The sequence below is a fragment of the Styela clava genome, chromosome 12, assembly GCF_964204865.1.
Source record: "Styela clava chromosome 12, kaStyClav1.hap1.2, whole genome shotgun sequence".
Lineage (NCBI taxonomy): Eukaryota > Metazoa > Chordata > Ascidiacea > Stolidobranchia > Styelidae > Styela > Styela clava.
In genome coordinates, this window is record NC_135261.1 from 14,672,121 (window position 1) to 14,692,933 (window position 20,813).

The 20,813-nt window shown below is 31.1% G+C and overlaps 1 protein-coding gene across 1 annotated transcript in view; it reads right to left on the reverse strand.

The window, feature by feature from the left end:
• Positions 1-319: 319 nt before the first annotated feature.
• The window catches only part of LOC120330047 (uncharacterized), a 28,172-nt gene continuing 7,678 nt past the window's right edge, over positions 320-20,813 (reverse strand). The window contains exons 3-9 of the mRNA XM_039396863.2: positions 20,480-20,655; positions 19,844-20,178; positions 5,075-5,298; positions 4,053-4,196; positions 3,667-3,793; positions 3,182-3,364; positions 320-3,040 (exon numbers count right to left, since the gene is read on the reverse strand). Of these exons, the coding sequence (XP_039252797.2) occupies positions 1,712-3,040; positions 3,182-3,364; positions 3,667-3,793; positions 4,053-4,196; positions 5,075-5,298; positions 19,844-20,178; positions 20,480-20,655 (2,518 nt within the window). The 3' untranslated portion in view covers positions 320-1,711. The remainder of the gene's footprint in view (positions 3,041-3,181; positions 3,365-3,666; positions 3,794-4,052; positions 4,197-5,074; positions 5,299-19,843; positions 20,179-20,479; positions 20,656-20,813) is intronic.

A 20,813-nucleotide genomic window follows, 5' to 3' on the forward strand; every position in this document is an offset into this window, starting at 1 on the left:
TACTAACGAATCTTATCTCTGTTATACAACATATTGAAGACAGGAAAGAAAATTCATTTATAAGGATTTCAATGGCTCGATCTCCAAACGTTGTGAAATCATGCTACTTTTAACAAGATTCACTCCAAATGTTCAAACGTGTGTTTTTTAAAGAAAATGAATAGGTAAATCAATTTTGTTTGAATGAGATTACTACCAACTCAGGTCTGTGAAAAATTTAAATACCTAGATGGATCTGCTGACGATACGCTCATTTTTTCTTTTCAATACGACTTCTGTCAATTTTTCACAAATTATTGAAATGTTAATATTATAAAATACTCCAGGAAGCTACAATCTAATGCAACAAAGTGAAGATGATTAAAAACTCTTAAAATAATTTGACATAAAACAGTTTGTAAGTCATACATTTATGATTTTTATCATGTTAATCACTTGGTATATGAAACAAGAGGATTCTTATTTGTGATTCACATTTATTGACAGGAAATTGCTCAGTAATCATGCACACACCTTTTGATGTAATTGTAAGGAAAATGCTCAACAAGAACAATAAACTTAAAGATGTCTGTACAACCAATATTTCAATCATAAAATAGATAGAAAAAATAAAATAGATAAAAGAAGAAATAAACAAACAATATGTATAATAGATTACAGTGTGTTTCGTGATAAAATATATAGATTCATTAACTTAAAGCTCCCAGCAAATTCTTCAGTTTATATGTTTAATAGAAATCACAAAGTAAGTAATGAACATATACTGAAACATTTACTATAAGAAATATTCCAACTGGGGATTAAAATAATTTTCAAATTGCGTTTTCATAAAACCTAAATTAAAACATTTTCAAAACATCCACAATACAATTGTAAGAAGGCGTACTTTCCTAGACCATAGGGCAGAGCTTGGATCAGAGAAAACTTGAAAGCATGCGCACTAAAACGGAAATATGAGAGTTCTAATGATGAAATCCATTGGATAAAATTTAGGTGGATTCAACTTACAATGATTTGGAAAACGACTGTTCGCCTATATCATCTAAAATATTAAGCAAAGCTTAGGTTAGAACTGTGCACTGGGGCTGCTATTTCTTCTGTGACTAAACAAATCAATTTTCAATTATGTACCTTCTATGCAGAATAAGTGCAAGTTGCCTAAGGTATTTGTAACCTAGGAAAAGTAAGAGGCAGTTAAATTAAAACGTGGCAAGTTAAAAAAAATAAGTTAGCATAAAACAGAGATAATTGAACAACATTGGGTAAGATGTGAATTAAGATAGAAATCGATGTATCTAATACAGTAGCCGTCGCCTCGACTACGGTGATTGCTCTTGAGTATTTTACTCTTGAATTGTTCGACTATCATTTTTTTAAACTACATAAAAAAGTTACAGTATCCAATGCGAGGAGATACTTGCTGATAATATCGATGGTTTTTGGTTTACAGTTCTTTAAAACGTCTCATATAAATGCCTTTCTAACATTCCTTCTCCATATATGTATATATATAATATGTTTCTACTGCATTTTTATAAGATGTTTAGTATATCATACGTTTGTCTTTATTATAAGACTTAGGGACAGCTAGCTTCGATAGGGATAAATAACAGAAACTGATTATCAGTCAAATCGCTCTACTTAGTTGATATATGAACAAACGCCAGTTCATACAATAAAAGTAGAAGTTTCAAAATATTATTTATAAAAATCAACTTTCAGGTTTACTGTTATAATGGTGATGATGATAATGGTAATATGGAGAAGTGGTGTCGTTACTTGTTTCATTACCTAAATTATGGTTTAGCAAGGTCTCTTGGACTTCGTCTTCGTCAAATTCAGTAGCATGTGAAGATGGTGCAGATTTTTGACTGCAAAAATTATATGACGTTACCGAACCGCAAGACTGCAATATACACGGTGGTAAGTTATCGTCATTTATCACGTAACTTTGACCGTTGCTTATTAGCTTTTCAGAACTTGGACCAAGTGTCTTGTTACAAACTCGGCAATCCTGTATTTTCGTTGTTTTGCTTCGGCCACTAGAATGAGAACTTTGCCGAGTGTAGGTGTTGTTGCTCTCAGTTGTTAAGTGAGGATTACACGCACAACAGCATCTTGTTCTCTGAACTTGTGAGTATTCATCCAAATTAGGGTCATCGAAGAAGAGCCGATCACTTCCATCAGTGGAGGTTGTGTTGTTACAGATCATCGCAACGTGTGATTCATCTTTTTCCATGCCAGTTGGCCTAACTCGGGCAGTTTCTTTTCTATCACAGTAGTTCTCGATTGGAGTCCGACTCCTTGAACGTCGTTTTCTTTTTCTCTTTGAGGTGCGACTGTTGTTACTCGACGACCTGCTGCTCCTGTCGCAAACTTCACATTTTGATGATGTTACTTGCCTACTACTAGAAGATTTTCTACATTCAGAATTAATTTGAAACTCATTTTGGTCATATTCAATTTTACTCAAGTCGTGCTTTTGTAATCGAAATGAATCGCTGCGATTATCGCCATCAATTCTAGGATTGCCTTCTGTTGATTTACAAGGTATTTTGTGATCTTTTTGTGCTGTTATGTGCCCTTTTTGATTTCGCGAATCGCCACATACGGAAGGCTTCGCAGTAAAAATATCTTTACCGCAAGGTGGGGGACAAGGTGCTCCGTTTAAGCAACATACACAACGTCTATAGAAACCTTTCCATGAGGTCAGTGTCTTTGGACTGCATATCCACACTCCGTTCGTAATACCAATCAACAATGTCATTAGGTATCGTACCATGAAAACAATAAATTCAGGAAAAATTGGTCCTTCGAAAGAATATTTGTTGTGAGCTGCAACAAATGACAGTTGAGGGACGTTAGCATCTTCTGGAGTTTTGAACATCGATCTACAATTATGCGAATACTCCCACATAGGTCGATACTTCTGTTCGTAGAAATAACACGCAACAAGCGCTGCGGCTGGTACCATATACAGCACGCTGAAAATTCCAATTCGTCCCATGAGTTTCTCAAGATTATCAGTTTTTGTTCCACCCTGTAATTTTAATTGAATTGAATTAGTATCATCATAACACAATTACTTATCCCTTTGCGAAACCTCAAGTATTTAGAACAACTCAAGATTGATGAAATGGTTAAAGATAAAGGCTACTTGCAACTTTTGTTTTCGAATTACCTTTTTGATTCTATTTCGGATACGAAACAAACTGATGAATCCAGCAAGTAGGAACATTCCACCCAATAATAGGTAAACTACCAGAGGCGCCAAAACAAACCCGCGAAGAGCTCGAACATCTTGATTCCCCACAAAGCAAATGCCAGATAGAGAATCGCCGTCAACGGAAGACATTGCCAAAACCTGAAGATAAATAGTTTTTATACATTCTTCAATAAATTTTTTCACTATACAATTTATAAAAATTGTTATAAAAATAAACTTTCCAACATATTTTGACTCGGATGATAATTTTTTTCAAATGATCCTAAATCAAGAAAAGCTATAAGTGAAAAATTTTATTGTTAGTCTCGCCGTGTCAGAGTACGACGATTGCAACATCAGAATATTTAATATTATTGGTTTGAGTCAATATCAAATCCGATCAAAACAATCTAAACAACACAAAACTTTTGTGGAGGCACAATTTCGTATGATTTGCTTACCATTATACTTTTTAAGCTAGGTATGAGCCAGGCAGCAGCGTGATAATATTGAGAATACTTTTCTATAGCTTCGCTTCCCCATTTTAAACCTGCAGCAAGAAACCAGGTCATTGCCAGAATCACCCACCTAAAAACAAAAGTTTTAATTATATCATATGTAAAAAGATCACAGTTTCCTGAAATAGGTCTGTCAATGGTATTAAGTCAAATAAATGTAGTATATATGTTGAAAATTAAAAATAAAAGTTAAAGCTAAACATAATTAACGTCATAGAATTGTAAAAACTGCTAATCGAGTAGCAACGAGTATCTGAGTATCTGAACTTTGGGGTTTGGGATAAGAATAAACAACTTCTTTGTCAAAAATATAAATACAAGATTCTCACCATAGAGCACTCGCCATGCTGAAGAAATAAACCAGTAAGAATACAGTGGTACATAACACTGGGCCAGTGGTGTGATATAAAACATGGTCTGTCCTGTGTGCGCACGCTACGGCCTCGTGGCCAGCTACAATTCGGATAAGAAACCTGCATAAAACAAACAAATACCTCATTAATCCCGATCTAATTACTAAAATATATAAACAGTAAGCAGTAAAATGCGGCGTTTTGTTCCTTGAATGATTTAGATTTTTAAACAAAGAAAATATTGACAGAAAATTATGTGGCTATTTGCCCATTGGATGCTCTAATTAATCACTCAAAATTGATGAAATTGATGATAAATGAAATTAGGTACAACCGAAAATTGAAACAACCTGTTTAGATATTTTGGAACTAATAATACATAATTCGTAACGTTGTTTTGAACAAAAAATAACTTGAATATGTTTCTGGATAGAATTTGAGTAAAAAATAATCAAAGTAAAACAAAACACAGAATTTTAAATTAAAGAGTAAATCGATGAAAAAGAATTAAACATAACACAAAAACGACAAATGTATGCGATCATATGAAGATGTCTGTAGCTGATAACAGTTAAAAGGGAAAAAATAGAAAGCTGTGTGCATAGCATAAACAGTTTAGTGAACTCATGCGTGCTGGATCTATCAAGCAAAAAAATAAAATAAAAATTAATTTTATAATGTATGTTCGATGCAGATGTCAACCGTGCAATGAAACATTGCTAAATATCGTGTGTATTGTGATTGTGTGTATACGGTTAATATTGTGATGTTGCATTTTTGTACCCGATGAAGAAACTTTCGTAATACCACAATAAACAGATAATGAATTTTGTGTAGAAAGAATAATTCCCAGTCACTGAAATAATTGATTGAAAAAAAATTTTTGGCGTGTTCATAGTATGGTAAATATGAGGGTCCGTTAAGAATTGTTCGAGAGCATTTTAGTGACACTTAGATGCAATAGTTAAATTATAATTTCTAAGAGACATATGACCTACCCAATGCTAACAAACATGTAGCACGTCGACAGAAATATAATAGGTCTTTCAGGATATTTGAATCTTCTCATATCTATAAGAAATGTGCTAACGGTCATCAGAGTCACTACGAAACAAACGATTGACCAGCATTTTATCCACATTTCTGAGAACATAATTTGGTCTTTCGTAAAATATGGCGATTTACAAGACACAGCGCAGTTAGGAACGCCACCAGTAGCAACCTGGAAAGAAAAATAGAATATTTAGATATCGTTGGTAAACGATCATTCTCAATTATTGAAGGCTAGGGGATTGGCACAATAGTGCAATCATCTATATGTGCCGCCTATCTACACGCACTTTATAAAAAATTATGTGATACTTATTTTTTGATTCTGAAAAAATATTATGTTTCTATTCTGACACGCCAAAGAAAAAATAGGCTTGTTCTGCAAAATTTCCGATTCGCCGTACGAACTTTTTACTGATAACTTAAAACTAAATTGGCGTTACCTTACACCAATATCTAAATTACATGTGCACAGTTCAACAAGTAATAAATATATCTTGAAATACATATCAAATAACGAACTTATTACTATAGGCGTACAATACATAATTGTACATGGAGGTGCGATATCTAGAAATTATTTGGATTGCATGTACGACAGGTAAGATGTAGGGACAGCTGGGCAAACATCTAGCGACGTCAATGTGTCATTTTGAAGACTTATTACAATACAATTAGCTTGAACCCAAGGACAACACATCTATCTCTGTCGCTAATCATTTGCGGTTAGAGAAGTGTTTGTTGAAAGGATAAACCAAGATAAAATAATTTAATGAACAAGGATCGTGCGGGACACAGACTGTGCAATATAACTCTTTTACGCCATGAAATTGGACATATCAGAAAAAGCGAGAAAGTTATTTACTTTTGGTCAGATTCCACTGCCTCCACAAAACAAGAAAGCATGAAAACGGAAGCCGTTACTTCAAAGTCGAAAGACGCGAGCAAAGCCTTACATTGCCGAGTTCCGTGACCCCCAATCCCCCAGTGACACGTGATTTGAACATTTTGTGTACGATCTACGATATATGCGATTTTCTTCTGATTATATTTTCATAAATTTGGACTTCATATTGTATTGATATTTTGAACATAATCTAAACATATTTGGAATTTTTTACAAAAAATGGAAAACAATGTATAGTATTATTATTTTACGACATGAAAAACATGAGTTTGGGATGATTAAAATGGCCCTAGTGCTTTAACTATAATCATGTTGAAAGTTTGGTAATTTTACCGACTTGTTAATTTTACTTAGTTTATACTAATTTCCGTTTTTTTGGCCTCTGGTTTTATGTTTTTCTTGGTATTTTAACAATAGATCATTTTTATTGTTTAAGATAGACAGTAGGCGACTAGTTGGTGCAAGCTAGGTATTTGAACAATAGAAAATATCGCTCATGTTTTGTCACCCACTTGTCTTCAACACAAAGAGGTCACAGGGTTACCTGCGCCCAGACAATAGTTGCAACAAAAATATTTCTAGAGCGTGATAGTCACAATAGATATTGCCAATCCCTGACGTCTTTGTCGAGCAGTTTGGATTATTTCATAACCGTAAGATAAACTAGGAATTCCATAAAGGTCATAGGAAAAATGGGATTTCAGTGAGTGGAATATACCACAAATCAACGGTATGAGAGTGTATTAGATTGTTAATAGAAAACAAAAACATCAAATAGAACACTAACGACGAAGGACAAACGCATAACATACTAAGTTCATTGTTTGAACAAGTTTATTTGAACAATTTTTCTGAAAGTTTCACACATTTGAGATCTATATGTACTCCCCTCTCTTTAAACATTTTTTTACTGGTGAGTAATATTAGTATCTGAATATTTTTTTTTTATTTTAGCGAAAAAAGGGCATAACGAATTTACTTATAAAAAGTAACGTTGATGGGGTATGTACATATATTACAGTTATACACAGGGAGATTCCACTAAATTTAGCAAGTTAAATTTCAAATAATCCATTGTTCAGTGAGAACGACTGCTCATTGATCAAATCTAAACTAAAGCCAAAATGCGATATATATTATCGAGCGTTAAAATTGAAACTGTATTTCAACAACAACACATTTAATATTGAGAGCATTCCTTATGAAAACATGGATTTAAAAGAAAAATACGATACAGGTAACCATCGTGGAAAAGATAACAAATTGGATAATGGACATGGATTAGATACGTCTGCTTATTCAAGAAATATAAATCAATTCTCGTGTAAGTTAAACATACACAGATATGTGACGAAATATGATGTTTGATCTACATTTAAATTTCGATATTTTTAAAATTAATAAACGTGACGAAAGCGTTAAGTTAATCAACTTATTTTTTTTATTCTTCAGCGCCTCAAATTATAACAATGTTCATATTCACTTGAGTTTTGATTTAGCAGACAGCCAATCATGGAAATAGCTTCCCGCTGTTCAGAAAAAAAACTTCCTAACTAACTTATTATTGATGTTTTTCTTTTGCATGCGCGGTTGCATCTCTTTGGTGAATTGTTTAACAAATAGCTTTTGCTTCCTTCCTGACACGTGGGTCAACCCTCAACCTGGCGATAAATAAACAACGAAGTGGAAAGATCGCACTTTTAGAATTTCTCACCTGGCGTGTTCATTATTTTTATAATTTGCTATCTATTAGCTGCTCACATTTTTGCCAAACCTTAAAATTCATTATAAAAACAAAAATAAAATCAATTTGCTTGTTTTAAATGTGTCATAAAACCTGTAAAACAGATTAATAATACAACCTGTAAAATTGAGATAGTAATTTAAACTCACTAATCAATGATATCTTGCTCTACACAACCATCGCCCGAATCGTTGCTCATTTTGACAACCTCAAAATATTCAATTACCGTAAATCTGCTTCGAAGACATCGTGCATCGCAAAAGCACCCAGCAAAATCATTTTACTCAAACATTCCGGTTCTAGTATACAATTTGTAACTTTAATTGATTTATGTCTGATCCAAAATTTGGACATGTTATATAGTTTTTCTAGGGAAAATAATTTAAGAACTATTTATTTTTATTATTCGGAATCTTTTCAATTTACAACAATATGCGGGAAAAATATTTGAATAAAAATTGTGGTGTTATTATATCGAAACGAAAATTTTGTGCCTGTAATTATTTATCTCAAATGGAATTAAGTTACAGATGAAATCGGGGTCAGGTGATGCACTCGCCGACAAGACCCGAATTTAACGGTCCATAAGAATGATGGAATGTTCTACAAATGAGGCTTGAAATGACGTAATCTTCTAATCATTCGTGATTTATATCATTGCTATCGTCAACAAGAATAAATTGTAAAATTTTTTATAACCAAAAATAATAAACGTTATCATTCATTAACTGAGATAATCATTTTAAAAATGTAAAAATATAGTATTGCTATAATTCGTGCAAATTTATTTGCATATTTAATAATTATTTCATTATCTATTCAAGTTTCGCTAAAATTGTTCAAGAATTTTCAAACAAGTAAGTCTAGTAACAAAATAAAGAATGATGAATTAGAAAGAGATTTGAGAAACAGGTGCAAGCGACGTGCGGTGATAATTTCTTTTACAATGCAACCGTAAAATCTGCAATACGCCCCACTTGAAATAAACCCACTATGTAAACATTTTTGATTGACGTTCGGCCTACATAAGTAGGTTTACCCAGTAAACGTTAGAAAGTAAAACAATGAAAAACTTTTTGTTTTCTAAATTGAACGTGGATTTTTATATAGGCCTCACATGATATAATTGAATTCCATTATAGAAAATCCGTAGTGTGATTGATTATATATTGAAATTGTAATAAAGTATATTCAGTAATAGTCAACCATGTATATTTATTACCAAATACATCTGAATAAATTATTATAGACATACAATATATTCTGAATGTTGAAAGGTAACATTTGTGCAAATTTATAATGCAAAAATCACAAGATAAACATTGTTTGAAATTTTTTTTTTTCCATAAAATCTCGTTTCAGTTCATACAAATAGTATAAAATTCATTTAGTTCATCATCAAAATGAAAATTTTGGTATATATGATTAGTCTTACTTTAGGCCTGACTGGTGCGCATATTCGAGGCATATAATATGATCGCTAAAAAGATTCACTAACAAAATTTAAAAAAATATGTATAAGCTAAGACAGTTTTTATGCAAACGCTACTCATTCTGTTCGTCTACTAATTCAAAGGTTCGAAATTTTGTGAAATTTGAGGAATTTTGTCTGAGTATACTTGTGGCTCGTTTCTGGTAACAACTCGTCAAATCGGGATATGCGACTTTACTCGAATTGTTGAGATCCACCATGTGCTTCGTATACAGAATCTTCCTTTCGTGAAATTTTGATTTGGTTAGATTTGGCTGAACCTCATGACAGATTGGTAAAGACTGGTGATTTAACCAGAATATACCAGTGATTGAATGTTTTCAGTTAAATATTATCTCATATTAATTCGCGCAATATCTTTTATTAACAGCTTTGCTTTAAGCTGGGATGGAGTCCTAAACTTTATTACGTAAGATTGATTGTTTGAATAACAGAGAAATAACAGTTAAACCGAAAACAGTTTTTAACAGTGAAATCTTCAACGTTTGTTTTTCATCACGGTCTAATATTTTGGGGGCTTTGAATGGATACATTACGTATATAATTGATCGAAATTACCGCCAATTTGAAATCTTATCGCAAACCGATGCATAGTTTGGTGTCGGGTAGTCAACCCCAATATTGATATTGGGTTTGCTCACCCAGTCTGGGTTTAAGCGCCAAAAACAATGCGGTCATTATTCTACGCCGTCAGAATAAAAAGTCAAATCGAAATTGCTTTATGCTAAATTACTTTGAAACTTCACAAGCAGTATTCTGTATAAGCCAGTTTTGGCGTTAAATAAATTTGTCGCTATTTTTCCTTTCGTTTTTCTTTTTTAAAAATGAAAATCAAAAGCATAAAACATTACATCTGTGTGATTAAGAATTATTTAAAATGTTATAGATAATTTCGTCAAGACTATATCCACAAGTTGCTACATTCTTTCCGTCAGATATTTAGCTCTGCGAAATAAATACAGTACATCTTTATTATATGAAAACTATAATTAATTTTGAAAAACAGTTATAATTTTTTATCAAAATTAATGCGAATGAATTCAATATGAACATCTCATGCTATTTTTCTAACTTGTTTACCAATTTTTAAAAAGTTGTATTAATAAGTAAATCCTAATAATCAATTTTACGAATCAATTATAGAAGCCTAATTCATGAATCAAAATTAATTCGAATAAACGTACATCTAAATTTTCGTACATTATAAGACAAAAGCATTAATAATAAACATACAATCAAAACATAATGTAAGGGAATAAATGACTCAATTAGGAGGAGAAGTAAGATTAGGAATTTAGTTAATAAAATTAGAACATAATAATAGTCAGTGTTTATTTGCCTTTGACATTATTCTAGCAGTAAATAAAAATTGAGGCATCACGTCAATTCATTTTGAATTTCATAGTTAATAAAACTTTAAACTTGCTCATGTTATAAACTTATCACCAATCACAAAAACCACGTACTTTAAAATAGGATCAGTAGTTACTAGACCGGCACGCGATTCATTATATACCCCACATATTTTGTATGACATTATAATTTGTGTGGCGCCAGAATCACGAAACATAAAACAATACATCTCAGATGACAAGGTACAGTTGTAATTTTGGCAATATCTTGAAAATTGAGCAAAATATTGCTTTTGTATCGAATAACATTTTGAACACGCATGGATTTTCTGTATAGTTATTAGACAACGTGACTTTTTCTAATGTGCATAATGACATACACTTGTGAGAACGAACATAATCTAATATTCTATCCGATACATTCCATCTATTTATCTCAAATTGTTTTTACGAATTTTAACAATTTCAATTGTCATGACTGATCACGATATGTATCGTGCCAAATTGGTTCAAATGGTGATTGATGGACGTGGTATATACCTAATTATGACTAAAATATTCAAAAGGTAAATAAAAGTAAACACATGTGGATTTGGAGCATGATATTGGTAGATTTATTTTAGTAAATACTACTAGAACTCTACAACTCTTTGACGCAAAGTTTGGAAAATGTAAATGTAATTGTGATTTTATATTTGGAGCTAATTTATTTAAAATTAATATTGAAGCAATAAGGTTTCATATTTTATGCATAATTGGGTCTTTTCAAAAAAGAAATAGCAAATTTGCAAATAGACGAAATAATATGATAGGATCAAAAAACAGAAAAAGAAGTGTTATAGCAAAATTACGATTTGAAAATTTGATGTACGGACCAGATAGATAAATCGTTTTTAAATCATAGCCAGGAAGCATGATATATAGCGATTACATTCCAGTGGGTTTCTGATTTATTCTGATATGCTTTACGCTTCATACAAAATGGGCGAATTATTTATACTTAGGAGCACTCATAATAGAAAACTAAACAATACTACCAACCGCATACAAATCTTAACTTGTAAACAAAAATATTTAAACTAATCTGGCGTTCTTCCATCTTGATATTTAGGATTAGTGGACATTTCGTGGTAGCTATAAATACCAGATTGAAACATTTGTTTTGTATCTTGCTTTCAATGCCAAATTGCTCAAAATCTGGAAAGATTTTGGAAACAAAAAGCGAATTTGTGTTATATATTTAATTTACCTGCTTCGATAATGATAAATGTAGTAATATAAATAATATATTTCAATATCAAAATGTTCTAAAGCATAAAAGCTTTAAGATGCATTGTGAAGCTGAGTGTTTGAATGGCGTCTAAATTGAATCAGCATTTCCTCCGAGACAAATTTAATATATGATGACCTGTCGGATTATGGCCAAAATAAATACAAAATTGATCTGATTTGTGACGATTTAAATAGATATTTCACGTTTTCGTTGACACCCAAATCAAGCAAACACATAGCGAGCGAAAACCACTATCGCACCACCACGTCGTAATTGATATAAGATAACTAGTAAGACTGAATATAAGAAACGAAATTCCACATATGCTCAAATAGTATATTTGAAAAGGTAAATAGTTCTTTACTGACAAATCACATGAGATTTTAATAAGTATTTTTAGAGCTGATTGTAAAACATTTTTGCAGTGTCGATAAGTGACATGTGACATAAAAAATACCAGTTTAAATCTATATTTCACAACCCGTAACATGGTATTTTGTGTAGGTTGCCACATACCAATTTAGACTGATGATGCCTGTTTTGCGAAGTTATAAAGTAAATATCTAAACGTTCTAATCCGATTTCGTTATATTATTACAGTCAATATTGACACAAGCATAAAATGTAAGTAAGACGCCTTCGGGGCCATTTCGTTACAGAATGTATATGGGATTAAATTGTATTTCGCGACGAACGGTGTTTGTCAGCCAGCCGGAGAAACCTCCTTTTACCACGAAGGTGATTTCGTCATAAACTAGAAATATTCCCACGAACTGCACAGTAGTACATTTATCATTTTTTAAAACGATCTGATCAACTGACTTTTGAGTATTGGATCAAGATACTTTACCCGTCTTGGTCAAGAAAACGAGAATATGCCATATTTATTACACAAAATACATGTATTAATACGTTCGTATAGTAAGACCTTGTGCATAAATTGAAAAAAAATTTCTTTTGCGTTTGATAATGTTTGTTTATTAGTTGATATATTATATATATAGTTTTTCTAAAATTAATTCTACTGAGGTAAACATTCAAACTTATCAATACGCTTCGTATCAAATATATCAATACACTTTAAAGTGGAGCTGCTTCTTTTACTAATAGTTACAAATAAATAACTTTCTTAAGACGAATTTATAGTTAAGCAATCAATTTAGAATGAGAAAGATTGAGATCAGAGCAAATTCTTTTTTAAATAAAATTATTTCCTAATCTCCTTGAAACGTATCTTATTTATATCAAACCCTGAACAAAGAATTATTCATTAAACATTTATATTTTAATGAAAAGTAGCCGATGCTGATTAGAATTGCTTAGTCGTTGTAGAGATTAGTCATTTTATCTACCTGTGAATTTTAGTTTTGATCTGTATTCCGTTTGATAGTCAATCATGATGTTTCTAAATTTCATAATTTATTACAGATAAAATAAAGTATAATCAAGGAAAGACCTTTGTTGTTTGTTATTGATGCGAACTAGGATAACACAGAGTTATAATTTACGTGTATTATCTTAAATCTATCGCATGGAAATGGTAGAATTTTTTTTTTTATATTTTAATACAAATAAAATTATTGATGAATTTATCGAATATTTGCATAAAATATTTATTTTTTACACAACTCTGGTTTAATGAAAAATCAAAATATTCCCATAATTTTATAACTTAATATATACCATGACCTGTATACCACGTTATATCGTTCGAACGCAAGTATCGATATGACTATTTGATCAACGATATAAAAAATTCGATTTTTCTTTGTAGGTGAAATACAAAAGGGTTTCTAATGATATTATTTAATTAACAGGACATCTGCCTAATGAGTAATATTAGAACAAACGAAAGTATTTTTTAGTATAGTCTGTGTGGCTCATGCAATAATATTTGCATGTTTATCACTTTGTTTTCATGTTTTATATATAATGATATTATGTTTATTGGCTAATGATGAACAAAATACAAATTATGTCTGCCCGTGCCAGGTGGTTTGGGTTTTATGTAACTCTTCCACAATTTGTAAATTTAGATTAAAATCTCGATAAATTTAATACGCAATTTATTGCACAATAATGTATGTGCACAAATATCCTTCCGACATGTTAGAACAAGACCAACGTTTAATCTATTTAAATCGATCTTTCCATCGATAGCTAATGCTGAAATGTTTAGAACAAGCAAATATCAAATTTTTGTCGTTCAATAGGAGTTACTCTGCAATGAAATTGTGGCGTAAACTAGGAAAAATGAACAAAAAAATCAAATTGATTAAAATTGAGACAGACACAGATAAAAAAAAAATTTAATTTTTGAATAAAAATGCAAAAAATTCAAACGAATTAAACGTAGATTTCATTTGAATTTTTGCAACGGTGAAAATGTACAAATATAAAAATGAACGATGGAGAGCAGGATGAAATGCTACAGGTAATGAATAGGTCATCGAAAAATATGCCACAACCATAAGCTCATTATGTGAGAGATTAAAATTTATTAAAGAGATATGTTTTGACATAAATTTCAAAATAAGCAACAAACAGTGGGATGAATTTAATCGGATTATATAAGTGATATTTCGAAAATATCATATAATTTCATATTAATTTATTCCACAATTCTGTCCCGTGTTTTGCCAAAAATTCACTTTAAAACTGTCAAAACAAGCAAAAATATAATAACTCTACTTACGAAGATAGTGGCAAAGACTTGTCTTCAGTTTATGGACAGTAAATGAGATCAGGTTGGGAATTTATTAATTTCTACGATCGTGCTTTGTACTGCAATTTAATTTTGGTTTTTACAATTTCAAATTTGTACTGCGCAAACAAGCTATGTTTTTCGTAAAACATTGATTTGATTTAAAAAAGGCTCCTTATATTAAGACAATTTCTCAAGAGCAAATAGCGTAAAATTTTACAGATAGTTCCGTAAATAAAAATCACAGTGACATTGGAACACATTCGCAAAAATGATACATATCAGATGTCAAAACTTATCATTTGACAGGAAGTATTCAAACTGTCAAACGAACGAGATTCATTCTACGCAATAACCAATATCATTATCTGAGAACTTTGAAGCTTCGATATCCGTTTCAATATTTATTTTTTGATTATTTCTGTGTAGATTAGTTTTCTTCGACCAGATTTCATAAACGACTCTTTGTGACTGAGTATCATCAAATGATAACAATATTTGTCAACTTATATTTAAAACAAGTATTCTTTATATTCTATCAACAAACAAATGAAAATCAAGAGTATGCTTTAAAATTTGTCACGGTAACGGGACCCAATTTAAAACAAAGTTACGCGTGCATGTAAAGTTCGTATAAAAAATGGAAATCCCGAAAACATGCACATTTGAAAAATTCAGGCATTCACATACTCTCCTCACTAAAATTTGGAATTGCAAATATCGTATGCTTTTAGACAAAATTACTGAATATTAGAAATATTTATGACATGTAGTAAATATAATAGTTGTATACAAAACTGGCTTCTTAATTTTGCAAATAAAATATAATATTTTGCCAAGTTTGAGAACAATTTTACTTCATACAAGTAAATGGTTTTAATATTAGCGACTAAGAAATATTGAATGTATTCAAATAAAAACTAATTATCTTTTTTGAACTACGCGGTAATTAAATAAACAATGATAAGAAAACTTATGACCTAACAATACAGTGAGTCAAGTTATATGTTTCCATTTATTGCAGTTTCGAACTTTATAGAAGTTAATGGACTCATGATAAAACCACGGAACAAGAGATAAATAGTCAAATAAATTTTCCAAGAACAAAAACATATTATTTATTCTTGGTCACAAAATAGCAAAAAAGATTAAAAGACATTTCATCCATGTGATTTACGATGATTTGAGACAAAGTTCTCAACTATTTTTTGAGATTGGCGGCCAAATTCTAAACTGGCGATTCTATAAAGCTGTTTGTAGTTTTAGATTCATTATAGTATAGTTGTGCCAAGTATTTGCTTTGTCACTCAGATATGAGAACTTATAAAAATATTAGTATAACGCAAATAAAAAGAAATTAACGCCCTTTCCGGGAAATACATATATATATACTGTATATATATATATATTATATGCTATGATTGCGAAACGAAATTAAGTAAACTTTGTTGCGTAATTACAACAAATAAAAACTATCCACTTTCCAAATTTGAATAAATAATCCAACTAGACAAGTGCGCCCGCTCAGACATAACTGGAGTGGATTTCATATTCAAGTGACTCTCAGGCTGTAATTAATGAAGCTATTTATATGTTGGGGTTAATCTAAATTGCACTATTAAAATTGTCAAAAAATTACCAAACTTGCAATGTTAATTACAGTAACATGGCTAATAAAAATAGATATCAGTATATAAGATAGTGTACGTTATACTTTGCATTTTCTGCATCGCTAATAACTTTGTTAATAATGTAACTAGCAAGATTCTTATTGCGCTTTTCTGGTATTGAATTACCACGTATTTATTAAATAATTTCTTCAGTTTGTTAAAACTGAAACTGGATTAATAGTATCATCCTAATAGCGGTGTCGCGCATTGAACTTCAAATTTGAAGTTTGGAAAATAATTCGCGGATATCAAAACCGCAGTTTTTGCGGTCGGATATTAATGTATGAAAAGCCTGATGTTTTATACAACAAGTGTTTTTCAAAATGTCCAGAACAGGTGGGGAAATGTAGTCAAGTAACAAACTCACAAAAGTTGATTTTGCGCCAATTAAACATAAATCATAATTTGGCTTATGGCCATTATAATAATTTGTATGTTGAAGAACATTGAATATTGATATAAAGAAATAAAAGTAGATTTTTTTAAAGGTTTAAATCATATTATCGATCTCTTCTATAGTAGAAGACACACATAACATGCATGTAAAGCAGGGGTGTGCAACATTTTTCGTCGGTGGGCCATATACCCAACTTCAGACATCAAGCTGGGCCACACCAAAAATTTAGCGGTAAAAACAAGACAAGAGAAATCGCTTAGCTTTACGGTAATAAATGCACCGGGCAAAACGGCGTAAGACTTAATGCAGCGACAAAATCAAAAAATTATTATGTATTTTTATCTATGTGAGCGCCTTTTTAACTTAAACCTGCCGAATAATGATTTTATGCTAGATGGGGAAAATACGAGTGTTGACAAGGGCCACACCCCCCACGGGTTGGGGCCCGCGGGTGGGCTGTTGAACGTCTCTGATGTGATTGATTTTCTTGATTCATTTGATTTCTAAATGTCCTAGAAGTCTGACTTTAATCAGACGAAACATTAGAAAAATATATTTGTATCAGTGTGCATCAAGACTACGATTGAATATACCTAATAATTGTTGTACTCAATCCTGATACAGCATCATGGTTTTCATTCCATTCACGCATACGATGCCAACATAAACATAACAAAAGTCAATAATAAAAACCATTTTTGCACGCTGTAAATTTCCATAACTTATAACAATTCCAAAATATATTGTTTATATAATTGTAGAATAAAATATGTTATAAAGATAAACATAACGCTCTCGAATTCACTTTCAGTAGCGAAAATTTGAGCTAGAATAAATAATACGTGTAGGATGTTTTAATATATGTAATTTTATGTAGTTTTCAATGAATTTGTGTTTTCGTTCGGCAGGAATGATATAGCGTGCAAAGGCAGTGAGAAAATGTACAATAGCTTAAAATAGTTGCCCTGCGGTTATAATTAAAAGTAATAATTTACTTAATTGCGATTGTTTTTACAGGAAGTGTATATTGAGATTTTGAACCAATTCACTCGAAACACAAGAGAAAGAAATAATTTTTTTCTGTTTTTATTTTGCTTTTTGTATACAATTCAGAGAAGGATTTGCCAAATTGTTGACAAAAACACATAAATTGATTAGGATTAAAACACATTAGTGTTGAAGACACAATGATAGATTCAAAAAATTATGAATTGCATGGAAATTCCTAATTCATTCCAAAATAAAAATGGCGACATTCAAGGCTCGTAACGATGTCATGTACTATTAAAATCATTTACTTATTGAATTATTGTACCAATCAGGGTCAACCTTTTTTGAACTTTAATGCTAGTTCAACCACAAAATAACCCTCTTTCATGCACTCACTGATAATATTATTACAACGCATTTAATGTCAACCCTAGTTCATTTGGTCATTTCGTCGGAATTTCTTACACGACGTGCATAGTAGTAGTATATTAAAGCATAACTTAAGTTCAACTAAACGTTGTCGGAATCATAAATTTGCAAGCATCCATCAATGTTCTTTTCGTGCTAATAATTGCTCACCACGCAGGAAATTGTTTCAAATGCTAACAAGCTATAACCGATATTTAATTTCCAATGATGTAATTAAAACATTGAGACAAGGAATTTTTAAATTCAATGAAGAAAATCCAAACGGGCAATGCGATCAGTTATTGGACATTATTCTGTACAATTTATTGTTACTATTTTGAAAATTTTATACGACATTATGGAACAAGTTGTTACTTATACTGTACCTAAGTATGTGCATTTTAGGTGATATATTGATTCAAATTTAGCTTCATAGGTTAATATTTAAACCTATTCCAACCTAGTCTTCCAATATTTTGATCACTCATAATAAAATATTTATAAATGCGTTATGAATACTTCCAATTTAATTGCGCTTCTATCAAACCCCTATTTACGGCCTGTTTTTCATAATTTTATTAAAAAATTTTTGGTTATATTCTAAAATTCGACAGAGGACATTATTTTTAGGCCATAAACGGAAGCTTTTTCACTTTTGTAACCTATGAGTAATTCTTCGGACCACCAACGAAGAAAACCGCCCAATACAAACAAGTATATTTTTCTTTGCTCCTTGTCATAGAAATTAATTTTAATTCGAAATTTTGCAAGCTATAGATCACGTCTAAATAATATATATATATTATGTTTAACTAAAAGTTAGATATTTTATTAGTAACTAGATGCTTGGCCATTCAACAGTAATATATTAATCAATCCAACAGAAGTCGCAAATACTTCAAGAGGCACATAATGTAACGTAGAGCAACTACGACAATTGCAATCCAAATTAATTTTGTTTTCAAAACTATTCCAGTAAAAGATATGTTGGACTATTAATATAGTTTTCTAGTCCATTAATAAAGTATTTCAAATAACGATAACACGAAAAATAATTTGAGATTCGATATGTTCTTTCGACGAATGAATTCTATGAATTTTTTATTTTGTATGACACAATAATAATAATTACAAAAAGCTGGGAATGAAATAAAAAGTTTCGATTTTCAATATCTGTTTTTTCCATATATACGGTTAGGTAAATCTATAGAACCAATAGATAGATATTCATTGTATTATGTTATATTCAAATTTCTAAAGCACACGTATTTGGTTATCTGACGCGACTGATGACAGATTTTTGTAGTCTTCTAATATTTTATCAGGAAGTCAAGAATGTGGTTTACGGGTTATGCATATTGAAAACCTATGCGATATATAGACAATCTTATGTAAAGTGCATTCTGTCTAGGAAATGAGTGCTGAAGTCCTTCATTCAGGCGACGTCACCCGTAGCGTAATAGGATTCATGTCACGGTGGAAGAGATGTCAACATAGGTAGATGTCAGTGACAGACAGTCATAACAAAATACAGCCCTATAGAGAAGCTAAAGTACATCTTATATTTACACCAAAATTTTATATTTTATTAAAAACTGCCAAATTCTAGGAAGCTGCAAAACCTATTTGTTACATACTCAATAATATGAAGAGACATTTCATATTATATCGATAAATAAATATAATGGAGCAAATAATGAAAGACAATACTTAGTTTGTATTAAAAAGGTATGATTTTGGAGACGTTTTTACTATTTTGCATAAATTAACCAAAACTCACCCTGTTGTACATCGGGTCTTGAGGATTTCTAATATATACCATTGGCTTTTGGCACGTGCACATAGAAGAGTTCGGGAACTGGAAGACAGGAGAAATGTCGGAAGTTTCTGTAGTTGGTTTCGAAAACTTTCTGTGATGAACATGAGCATTTGTTTTCACTGTTGCTGTCGTTGTTGTAAGTTTCATCTTTCTTGGCTTTGTCGTAGTTTTTTTTATGGGTGTAGTACCACGTGTTTTTGCCGCTTTTGTAGATTTTGGTGGTCGTCGGGTAGTCGATCGCGTTTTGGTTTCAGACGTCGACTTGGGACTATTGACATCTTCTTCCGTAAATTTGTCTTGAAAAAAAAAAAAAAATATATATATATTATTGTTAAGTAGAATAAAATAAAATTTTGGTGATAGGGCTATTCCATGCTCTTTTTATTTTTCAAGTTTATATATTTTGACATTTTTTTCCATAACCTAAATTGTTATTAAATTTAATTTCTGAATTTTTCTAAAAAAGTCTTGCATATCATATAAATATGACCAATTGAATTCGACATTTACGATAAGCTACTTTATATAAAACAAATAAATCAACCGAATTGATGTCTAATTTAAAAACAAACTTCATTTCAAATTTATTATTTATACCGGAGTTAAAAATTTTCACTTCTTCTTCTTTTGTTCGCGTCAGATTAAAATGCATGCACATTGGATGTTTTCCAGCGTAAGTAGGAAACTGTTCACAACGTAATTTTTCTGGCCACTTGTAATCATAGAGATGTATTATAGGCAAGCAGCCATTTTTTGCTCGTTCACAAATAAATCTGAATAAAAGTGATTTATATAGATTATATATTTTTCTAAGAATAAAGACGTTTGTAATTGCGGCTCATTGTTACACCAAAATTTCATCAAATAAAACAAATCATGAGTCGCTAGCTATCGATAGACTTTGTAGATAGAGTACACTGTGAGAACGATT